The sequence below is a fragment of the Brachypodium distachyon genome, chromosome 1, assembly GCF_000005505.3.
Source record: "Brachypodium distachyon strain Bd21 chromosome 1, Brachypodium_distachyon_v3.0, whole genome shotgun sequence".
NCBI classification, from domain to species: Eukaryota; Viridiplantae; Streptophyta; class Magnoliopsida; order Poales; family Poaceae; genus Brachypodium; species Brachypodium distachyon.
In genome coordinates, this window is record NC_016131.3 from 16692375 (window position 1) to 16703809 (window position 11435).

The window sequence follows — 11435 nt, forward strand, 5'->3', positions numbered from 1 at the left end:
TTCTCATCAAATTCGTACCAAAATCATCTTATGCCGAGGAAATAATTAGAGTAAAGTCCATTTTCAACCTTGTCTTTGTAGAGGTCGACCACATCAAACCTGAACCTCGAAATCCATGAAATTGGCACCCTATACTTCTTAATCCCGGTCTACAGGAACCTTAATCAAAGATGTCTGCTTCTTCAAAGAAAGTTGCTCTATTTCCAACTACTCGTCCGGCTCAAACACTGTGTAGTCAAAATGAACTGTCTGTGACAGTGTTCAATTAGAGATGAATCGCAGTCCAAAACAAAACAATACGACGTGATACGAACTACGCAACATTTACAATTTCAAAGACGCGTTCGTGCCGGGTGCCGCCACTCAAACAGAACAGCAGGAATCAATCACAGTCCACTGTCCTTGGCCAGGGCCTCGGCCGCCCTCCTCCCGGACACCAAGGCGCCGTCGAACGTCGCGGAGCACCAGTGATCCCCGCACACGTAAACCCCGCCGCCGACCCTCGGGTCCCTCCCGGCGGGCTCCGTGGGCGGCGTCTGGTCCGGCTGCGCGAACCCGATGCGGTACGTCCTCAGGTGCGCCCACGACGCCACCTCCTCCGCCCTGAACCACCCGCCCAGCTCCCGCACCACCTCGCCGGCCAGCTCCGCGTCGTCCTCGCGGCCGGCGAAGGACCCCACGAGGGACACCGACACCAGCGTCTTCCCCGCCGGCCCGTACGACGGCGCCACGCTCGTCGCGAAGAACATGTTGTTCACGATCCCCTTCCCCGACCCGTTCAGGATCAGGATAGGCTCCTCCACCGCCGCCCTGTCCGCCGCGAAGTACAGGCACACCGTGCTCCTCTCTCCGCGGCCGCTGCCGCCCTTGGGTCTCGGTAGCTGTGGCAGGAGCTTCTCGGCTTCGGGCTGCTCGACGGCCACGATGACGCCGAGCTCGGCGGGGACGGTCTCGCCGGACTCGAGCGTGACGGCGGATTCTCGGACGGCGGAGGCGCGGGAGCCGAGGCGGACGGAGCCGGCGGGGAGGCGGGCGGCGAGCTGGGAGGCGATGGCGCCGATGCCGGCCTCGGGGAGCGCGTTGTCTCCCAATGCCAGCCGCTTGAACACGAGCTCGAAGAGCCGGGACGAGGTGTCGAGCCGCGGGTCGAAGAAGATGCCCGCCAGGAACGGCCTTAGGAACCGTTCGACGATGGACGGCGAGAAGCCCAACTTCTCCAGATGCGCCGCGGTGGTGGTTTCCGGGGCGGAGAGGATGACGTCGTCCGGGGTCGCCGCGGCGCGGAGGCGGGCGAGGCCGACGAGGAGCTTGTCGGGGAGGGTTCCCACGGGGGAGAAGACGGACGAGAGGGAGCGGATGGGGAAGCGGAACGGATCTGAGAGCATGTGGAACGGCTCGCCGGCGCCGAGGAAGACGAGCGCGCCGGGGTAGAAGGGGCGGAGGCGCAGGGAAGGGTAGTCGAGGAGGCGCGCGCACTCCGGGTAGGCGGTGAGGAAGATCTGGAAGCCCCGGTCGAGGAGGAACCCGTCGAGCTCGTCCGTCGCCACGCGGCCGCCCAGACGGTCCGAGGCCTCCAGCAGCGTGAACGGGATTGAGAGCGAGGCCAGGTGCGTCGCCGCAGCCAGGCCCGCGAGCCCGCCGCCGACGATGACGGCAGTGGGGTTCGGCTTCTTCTCCGTCACCGGCGGCTGCGACGCGTCGGAGAAGATGGCGGTGGTGGAGCGGCGAAGGCCGGCGGCGGCATGGTAGCGGCGCGGGTTGTGCGGCGGCGTGTGGACGAGGAGGTGGGCGGCGTGGACGCGCATGGGGGGTTTGCTTGCGTTGCCGGTGGCGCTTTGCGGCGAGTGGCTCGCGGGAGGGAGACGATCAGACGACGCCCGTTTTTGGTTTGCGAGGTGTAGGCGTGTAGCCGTGTAGGCGATTGTCCATGTTGTTGTGGATATGGTGGCTCGGCTGCGTGGGCCTGGTGTTTGAGTGGAGCTATGGATGAAAGAATTGCTGTGGGTGGGTGCTTGTCGACCGGGTTCATGGAGAGTTCATCACGATATAAGCATTATCCTCTCTGATCCCGGAGAACAGGGAAAAAGTTGCATTTTCGAATTTCCGGTTGAAGCCGCTTCTTTACATTTTACAACATCTAAATAAACTCTCCTTGACCCGGAAACAGATACATACTCCCTCTGTTTCATAATTCTTGTCTCAAATTTGTCTAAAAATGGACGTATGTATTCCTAAAAAGCATATAGATACATGTAATATTTCGACAAGAATTATGAAACGGATGAAGTAATTATTTAACTTGGAAAAAACTTCCTATCAAATTACTGTACATTTAGGAGGTGACACTGGAGGCATTTTCCAATGCTCCACCTTGACAATGTCCATTAGCACTTTACATATGGATTTTTTTTCTAATGTGACACTATAACTAGAGAAGAGAGATATTGTTAATGCTCTTATCATGGATACAACTTTTGTCACAATGAAATGCTGCATATGAAATGTGAGAGCACAAGATAGAACATCTGAGATACTACCATGTACTGGGGAGGTTGACTCTTTAACTTATACTCCGTACAATACACCCAAGTGTATTGCAAAAGCAGAATGCAACGCCACGCCATACTACGCTGCCAGCAGTGGCGGAGCGTGACGGAAAGCAAAGCGGGGGCTAATTTCATACTCCGTATCAAACAAGGACATGCAAGTTTTTTGTTAGAAGATTCATACAATCAAACTTCTAATAAACAGCTGGCCGCTCTGGGTTTTATCTAAAGGAAGAGAAAGATTAATCAGATATTAATGCGTGTGCTCTAACATTAATTTTACATATGTCTCATAAACAGAGCATGTAACACACAAAAAATGAAGAAGATATGTACGAACGAACAACTAGAAAACGCACTAGTAGCAGCTTGCAAGTACTGACTCGCTGATCGGAGTTTCATTAGGATGTGGCGGTCAAACAAATCACCAACTTGGATGCTTGGGTGGGGGCGCAGGCCGTGGGAAGATTCAGATAGGCAGGCTGGCTGGCTGTGCTCCGGGAAGGCAGGCGCTGCCGTCGTTCAGTCATTCTCCCAGATGTGAGAGAACGAAGATCCCTAGTGCTGCCGTGCAGGTGCCACCGTCGACGGGGGCGAAGACCTAACACCGAACACTGAGGAAGGAGAGGATCTCGGGGAATGGAGGAGCAGGAGATGGTGGATCTGAGGAGTTCGTCGGGTATGAAAGTTGGAGAAGGAATCAAGGAGGCGGCGGAGGCACTTAGGCGGAGGCAGCATCGAGGAAGGGGGGTTCGCAGCCCAGTTTGGCCTCCACGGAAGGACGCCGAGTCCCAAGGCACCGACGAACGACGACGTGGCAACGGCGCCACTCGCGTCACGGGAGAGATTGTCCTTTCCCCGACAAGCGGGCCCCACATGCCATATTTTGCCTCGCCTCACGCGACGCGACCCAGTCCGCGCTCCCCGACAACCGGGCCCCACCCCATGCCATCCCTGATCCCTCCCGCACCCCCCATATCTCCCTCCCCCTCTCGGTTCCATTCTCTTCCCTCCGCACTCCGCTCCACGGCCCCCTGCCTCATGGCTCTCGCGCGAACCCTCCCGCTCCCGCACCTCGCTCCGGCCCCGGCCTCGCCCGGCCGCCTCCGCGGCTGCATCCGCGTCCTCCCCGCATTGTCCTCCCAGGCGGGCGCACCCCCCGCGGCGCGAGGGATCGCCTGCCGCTCCTCGAAGGCGACGACGATGACGACAACGGCGGCGGAGGTGGCGGCGGTGGGCGTCGGGGAGGAGCTTCCCGAGGGGTACGAGCAGATGATGCCGACCGTGGAGGAGTCCCGGCGGCGGCGCGCGGGCGTGCTGCTGCACCCGACGTCGCTCCGCGGCCCGCACGGCATCGGCGACCTCGGCGACGAGGCGCTCGCCTTCCTCCATTGGCTCCGCGACGCCGGATGCACGCTCTGGCAGGTGATTAGTAACACGCATTGTCCGCTCACGTTACCATTGCCATGCGATGGTATAAAGCTTGTTTGTCGAAATGATTGTGTGGCGTGGAAGTTTCATTATGACACCCAGGGACGACAGGAAACGCTTAGGTTGTTAAAATTTGGAAGTTAGTGAGAATCATAAATAAGATTAAAGGATTCGAACCATTTACAATGGTTACAAAGTACAAACTTACGATGTAGCAGTAGTAGTGCAGTTTGACATTCGTGCTGTACATTGTAATGGTGATTGGTTTTCTCAAGATTGTCTGCACATGATAAAATGGTGCTGGTGCATGGAACCGTGATTGGATAGTGGGCTAAAATTAGCTAGAGGCCACGTATTTGCTGCCGTCTGTTTGAACAATGCAAACGCAATCTCAGTTGCTTGTCTCTGACCATTAAAACTAATTCAGTAATATTTTGTTTCTTTTGCTAAATGCTTGTGTTTTCCTTTGCTGTTGATTTGGTGTTGTGCTTGTGTTTGTGTTTTAACCAACTTGTTTTGACCACCAAATTGAGTTTCGGAAATGCTGACTGTCAGTTTGTTCCATGTCCCCAGGTTCTTCCACTTGTTCCTCCTGGAAGAAAATCCGGGGAGGATGGTTCTCCTTATTCAGGACAGGTACCTTTTGCATTTGCTTCTTTCGGAGTTAACTTTGCATCTCGGTACTTTTTGCCTATTTTATGGCAGTAAGTCGATGGTTATAGGGAACATACATCCACATTTGCAGGATGCAAACTGTGGTAATACCCTATTGATTTCTCTTGAAGAGCTTGTAAAAGATGGGCTCTTGATGGAAGATGAACTTCCTGCACCCTTGTGAGTTTGAATTCTGCGCGATCACGTACAGATGCACCTATAAATTTGTCATTAACCCTTTACGTGTTAAAATCAATGGCAGGGATGTGGAATATGTTGAATTTGACACTGTTGCTAATCTGAAAGAACCTCTTATTGCAAAGGTTAGTTATTAATGCTCGTTGTTCTCACCATTTCTTTTTTGTTTAACGCTTACGCATGCTTCTATTTCCCTCCGTTGAATTTGCTTTCCCAACTAGTTCAGCATGTCTATTCTTGGACGTTTGATTGCATCTGTATTATCTGTTGGTTGCTTCGACAATCTCAAAAGGCTAGTAAAGTTATCTAATGATATTACTTCTCATTTGGCCTATCCAGAGTACTGCTGGATGGCAGCATGTGCAAATGTTTGCACCTTTTTATTTTTGATAGAATTCTACAAATCATTATTCTTTGTTCTACGCAAGCTGACATTCTGTGGCTACCAAGTTAAAATATCCGTGCTCATTGAGTACTAAACATACTATAATATAAAAAATACTGCTGATTGACACAAAATCATCTTTGGCATGAAGATTGTCTACAGTGAAAAATTATAGATAAATCTTGTTTTTTTAGGCAGCAGAGAGGCTCCTACTGAGTCATGGAGAGCTCAGAATGCAGTATGACGAATTCAAGAGAAATCCAGATATTTCAGGCAAGAAATTTGATTTGGTATTGAAACCATGTTTCCTATGTCCTACATACCCTCATTGTGAAAAAGTGTGCATGTATCTACTATCAACATAAGGTATACATTTTTTAATGACAAAACATAAACTACTCATCAAAAAGGGTATTATTAGAATAGTTGCTAAATTGCATCTCAATAAAAGCTGTTATACCAATTCTAATGCATAGCAAGGTGTTAGGCAAGAACCTAGACTATCAGATAACAACCTCAATGCAGGAGAAAATCTTTTACAATACATGCTTTTCCATTCAAAAGAGAATATAGCAACGATGTTGATGCTTGAAACGATATACACAGTATGGTCTGCTGTTCTTAACACCTCTTGCTTCCAGGCTGGCTTGAAGATGCTGCACTATTTGCTGCTATTGACAAAAGCATTGATGCATTGTCCTGGTATGAGTGGCCTGAACCACTGAAAAATCGCCATCTTGGAGCCTTGGAAGACATATATCAAAAACAGAAAGACTTTGTAAGCATCTCTAAATTCATGATTTGCATTGTACTGATCTCTTACAGAAAATATTGGTGGATTCATATGCTGCACGGATTATGCAGATCGAGATTTTTATGGCACAGCAGTTCTTATTTCAAAAGCAGTGGCAACGTGTTCGTACACATGCACAGAAGCTGGGCATCAGCATAATGGGCGACATGCCTATTTATGTTGGCTACCACAGTGCAGATGTTTGGGCAAACAGGAAATCATTTTTGCTGGTATACCTTATTTGTTTTCCCTAAGGAACATACTTATATTGTGAAGACCTGAAAGGTTGAAATTATGGTTCTTGACTGTGGTCTCTGGTTGTAAAGGACAAGAATGGTTTCCCCACATTTGTTAGTGGTGTTCCACCTGATGCATTTAGTGAAACTGGTCAGCTATGGAACAGGTAGATGCTTCAATGCCTATCAAATTGTTTTTCCCAGTTCTTTTCTGCTTTGTTCCACTTAATACACCTTCAATTTGGGAGAAAGTCGAATAGTCTTTCCTTTGTTAAACTTGCTATTTTGCAGTCCACTGTACGACTGGAAATTTATGGAAGCTGATGGTTTTACATGGTGGGTAAAGAGGATTAAACGTGCCCTTGATTTGTACGATGAGTTCCGTATAGATCATTTCCGGGGACTTGCTGGTTTTTGGGCAGTTCTGTCTGGTAAGTTAAACACATCATTGCGCTTGCCTGTATGCATAAAATAAGCATTTTACTGTATGTTAATCTGTTTAATGGAAAACAAAAATGGAATTCATCCTACTAACCGATTGCGTGCGCATATTGTAGACGCAGAAGTAGCGATGGTTGGAAGCTGGAGGGTGAGCATTGACTTCATGAACGGTGCTATCATTTCTTTTTTCACAAAATCATTGTTGATGATGTGTTCTTTCCTGTTTTCTTTGGCAGTAGGCTGGACCGAGGAATGCCTTTTTTGATGCGCTCTTCAAAGCTGTTGGTAGAGCAAATATAATAGCAGAAGACCTGGTAATCGGAGCTTTTCCTTTTATCCGCTAACATCTGGAATCAAATGCATAGTTTCCTGGTGGATTCATATGAACTTATAAACTAAAAAGAGCTGGCCATGATTTAATTACAGTATTAGTGGATTGTTGAAATGTGATTTCCGCTGACAGTTCCTGGTAAATACCAGTGTGATAAGCTTGTATAGTTCCAGCCAGAATGTTTGCTTATTTTCTGCTTATGTTTCTCTTATCAATCTAAAACTAATTGTAGGGCGTGATAACTGGAGATGTTGTTGAGCTAAGGAAATCTATTGGGGCTCCTGGAATGGCAGTTCTTCAGTTTGGTAATATTCGAAAAGCACCATGAGCATGCTTCTATTTTTATAGGGCACTATGATGAGTATACGTGTAATCTTGATTCAGATTTTAATGGTCCGATTTTCATTTTTATTCTGAACAGCTTTTAGCGGTGGTTCTGGCAACCCCCACTTGCCTCATAACCATGAACTGAATCAAGTTGTATACACTGGGACACATGATAATGATACGGTCAGTTCCCTAACTTTTCCCAGAACTCATTTATTTACATCTTTTTTGGAAGATTACTGTATTTACGTCCTTTAGAAGATCACCAGTTACATAAATTAGCGTTGAATCCTGATACAACCATGTCTTCCTTCCTCAGGTTGTTGGCTGGTGGAAGAGTTTGCCAGAGGAAGAGAAGCAGACTGTCAGTGTTCTCAAATATTCTTGAATTAGCATTACCATGACCTGGTATCTGGGGAACCATGTGTTCCTAATCTTATCCGCCGTACCGGTTTCAGGTGCTCAAGTATCTACCAGAGGCCAGCAAGACTGATGTCTCGTGGGCACTAATTACTACTGCCCTCTCTTCGGTTGCGAGGACTTCCATGGTAACCATGCAGGACATACTTGGCCTCGACAGTTCTGCTAGGATGAATACTCCAGCTACACAGGTTATCTTTTTGTACACTTTCAGGTTGTCAAAATTACGTGTACTGCTAAAAACAAGTAAATAACAGCTCCTTTCATATCCACAGAAAGGAAATTGGAGATGGAGGATACCAAGCTCCGTCAGCTTTGACAGCCTTAACCCTGAAGCAGCAAAACTGAAGGAGTTGCTTGCATTTTACAGCCGGCTGTGAAGTTCCCAGTTCTCCAGTACTATTCTCTGTCGCTTGAGGCTCGGAACTGTTGGATGTTTCCATCATAAATTAGCAGCCAAAGTAACATCAACGATTTGGTTGCTATCATCTCCCCTGATATTGGCACCTGTGCGCGAATAACAGGGGTCGCACCATGTTTTCATCGGTTGCAAACTTGCATGCTTCAACTTGAAGATCTTGCAGGTTTACAACTGGCTATTCCATAATACTAATAAAGGTTGCCTTACATAAAAAATATGAGCCGTATTTTTTTTCTCGAAAAAAAGGCACTCTGCAATAAGTACATGTTTCCATGTTGCGTGTACCCAATTTGCTTGTACGGTAACCAAAGCAGTTATGCTTACTTGCTGCTGGCACGTACTCCACGCACGTTTGACGCCCTCAACGCAACGACGCCGCCTTTCGAAACATGCTTCTTCTCTGCCGCAGATGCTCGCGCAGGCAGACCCAGTCGTGAATGGAGCCTGGAACGGCGGCGAGAAGGCACCACAGAATGCGGTGGCTAAGGTTGGGCACGCAGAGTGGGCCGCCGCGGCCCAGCCCGATCCAGGGCACCGCGGCGCGCGCGTAGGCGTCGGGGGTGGGCACGAACGCCGACGGGCGCCAGATCCCGGAGAAGCCCGTCACCATCGTGGTCGCCACGAAGAACGGCGCCTGCACAAGATTTCGTGATTTCATAGTAACTACAACAGCTACGTACGTACTGCACTTGCTCGAATTAATTTGACTGCTAGATGCAAGACCATATGCGTTGTGGATGGAGACTATACACTACAGTAAGACTGCTCCACTGCTGGAGGGCTGCAACCAATTACTGACCTTCGGATGGAATATAATCAATCGGTTTTTGAGGACCAGTAGGTGGGGAATTTAAGGTACTACAGTGAACATCCAGACATACGGAGTATTGTTTGGTCACGAATGTAATAGGCTTGAGATCGGTTAGGGTTGTAGGCTGGCTACATACTACGATTACAGTTTCTATATCTTCAACCGGCAACACATCATAAGTATTGTAAGAACGTCTCTGTTGGGAAAAGTAAGTAACTATACAGTTAAAAAGAAGCATAGAGTGTACCTGGCATTGCACATCTATCCCTTTGCTGTACTCAGCGTAAAGGCTGCTGGAGAACTGAGCAACGTAGCTGCAGCTCGATATATATAAACGCAGGAATTGAAAACGTTTCACTATTCGGAAACAAGATTTACAATATATATACGCACAATGATCGCGTAGCGTACCGTTTGGTTGCGGTGTAGATGGTGTAGAGCGGGAAGGAAGGGATGGCCTCGGAGGAGGCGGAGCCCATGTTGAGCACGGCGCCCCTGCCCCGGCGCACCATCCCGGGCAGCACCGCCGCGGTCACCTCCGTTAACCCCCACAGGTTCACCCGGATCATCCTCATCCATTCCTCCACGTCGGCCTCGTGGAAGAACACCGCGCCGGGAGTCACCACCCCGGCGTTGTTCACGAGAACCCCCACATCCAGCGCCTCCACCGCGTCCTGGAGCCGCCGCGCCGCCTCGGCCCCCTGGGGAGTGGCGACGTCGAGCGACAGGTCCGACACGACGGCCGCGGTCTTCACGGCATACCGAGATCTGACCGGGCCAGGGACGGAGCCAGAAATTCAGAACCAGCCAAGCGAGTTAATTGTGTACTAAGTCAGCGACACTTATTAAGTAAAAAAAAAGTTGGGGTCGAAGAACCCCCGCGCCCCTCCCTTGTCTATGTCCCTACCTGACCGCGTCGGAGATCTCCTGGAGATTGGCGACCTCAACGAGGAGGAGGTTGAGGCCCCGGCGGGCGAGCTCCAGGGCGACGGACCGGTCGATGCCGGACGTCGGCCCGGTGACCACGGCCCACGGGCCGTAGCAGCGGAGGTCCTTGGGCTTGGGCGGGTGCAGGCAGAGCAGCGTGAGGGACACGAGGAGGCGGGACGCGAATGCCGCCGCGTAGAGGGCTCCGAGGAAGGCCAGCGAGAGGAACCACCATGCCATTGCCGGCTGATCCTGCGCAAGCTCTTGTTGATGCTGGTGCAGGGCGCCAGCCATTCTTATTCGCGTGTCGACGACTCTCTTCTCCTCTTCACGCTCGCTGAATGACAGTTTGCTAGCTAGATGCAAGTGCTGTTATATGGTGTGTTGGTTGTTGTCATCAATCAATATGGAGTATTCCGGAACGGGGAAATATTCCCTACCATGCGATATGGGGTGGTGTTAGTTGTTCTCATCACTCTCTTGCTGAAATGTCGGCTCATTAGTGTGGCATGATCCCATCCCCCGCGCGCGCAAGTATATATACCCCACACCTCAGTCTAGTTGCCAGTTGGTCCAGTACTACTGCTTGCACTGCATGCATGATGTTTCAAAAATAACTTTGTGCAGAGTGTTGATCTACCTTTGCGGGACATGAAAAGATTTTTCTTTTTTTTTAGAACGTACGCCCGCAGGCATACGAAATCTTTTTCATTCATTGTTAAGGAAATACATTACAGACTTAAAAAAGACTCGATTAAGAGAAAGGATACAGAAGCAACGCCTCACCAAACTACGGAGAAAATCCCTGTGAAAAAATAAACAAACGAAGCCTTGATCTTGTCCAAACCAGGCACCTCCGCCTCGTCGCTTCTCCGTCCGCTGTTGCCCAAGACTCCAGAGGACATCAGCTGCTTGAGGAAGAGATGCCGCCCGTGGAGCAGATGAAGCCCCTTGCACATTGGCGTTGACGAGTCGCAGCATCCACCAACTCCATGGAGTTGGATTTAAACTCAGTGAAGAACACGGCCGGAGGCAACTCACCCTCTGGGAGCGCTCTCCGAGCCTCCATTGCTCTGGATCTGGGGACTGAGCCACCCTACCTCGAACGAGGCAGCCAGATCCCTCGCCCACAAGACGCAGGCCACACCAATCGCCCCTTGCATCCTTTCTGAGCGAAGCACCATCCCCCTCCCTGGATCTGGCTATTCTTCGCCCCAAAAGCGCTGCAGCCATCTCCCTTTGGAGCCGAAGCGGCGAACTCGTCACCGCCACCTCTCCATTGGACATGAAAATATTTGCTCACGAAACAATGGCAGAATACATATACGAATAGGATGGAAGCCTTTAATGCTTTTTTCCTCTGAAACCGAACTGCAGGAACTGAAAAGAGTTGGTGAAGAATTAAATTCGAAATTTATGCATGGAACAATACTGGTATGCATGCGTGGGCGCCGTATAGTCATACTCACTCTATTCCACAATACAACATGTATAGATTTTTCTCATTTGTTTTA

General features: G+C 49.9%; 3 protein-coding genes across 3 annotated transcripts; 1 reads left to right on the forward strand and 2 right to left on the reverse strand.

Moving 5' to 3' along the window:
- Positions 1-160: 160 nt before the first annotated feature.
- On the reverse strand, positions 161-1936 carry LOC100829046 (protoporphyrinogen oxidase). Its single transcript, XM_003559882.4, has one exon. The coding sequence runs from the start codon at positions 1803-1805 to the stop codon at positions 387-389; it is 1419 nt and encodes a 472-aa protein (XP_003559930.1). The 5' UTR covers positions 1806-1936; the 3' UTR covers positions 161-386.
- Positions 1937-3553: 1617 nt separating this feature from the next.
- On the forward strand, positions 3554-8398 carry LOC100839794 (4-alpha-glucanotransferase DPE1, chloroplastic/amyloplastic). Its single transcript, XM_003562603.4, has 16 exons — positions 3554-3971; positions 4551-4613; positions 4723-4811; positions 4894-4954; positions 5409-5487; positions 5856-5992; positions 6079-6237; positions 6334-6410; positions 6535-6674; positions 6801-6832; positions 6924-6998; positions 7248-7320; positions 7437-7525; positions 7662-7706; positions 7801-7953; positions 8038-8398. The coding sequence occupies exons 1-16, from the start codon at positions 3588-3590 to the stop codon at positions 8140-8142; spliced, it is 1761 nt and encodes a 586-aa protein (XP_003562651.1). The 5' UTR covers positions 3554-3587; the 3' UTR covers positions 8143-8398.
- Positions 8346-10395, reverse strand: LOC100840094 (very-long-chain 3-oxoacyl-CoA reductase 1). Its single transcript, XM_003562604.4, has 4 exons — positions 9902-10395; positions 9406-9762; positions 9242-9308; positions 8346-8817 (listed from the first exon to the last, which is right to left on the reverse strand). The coding sequence occupies exons 1-4, from the start codon at positions 10213-10215 to the stop codon at positions 8545-8547; spliced, it is 1011 nt and encodes a 336-aa protein (XP_003562652.1). The 5' UTR covers positions 10216-10395; the 3' UTR covers positions 8346-8544.
- Positions 10396-11435: the final 1040 nt, after the last annotated feature.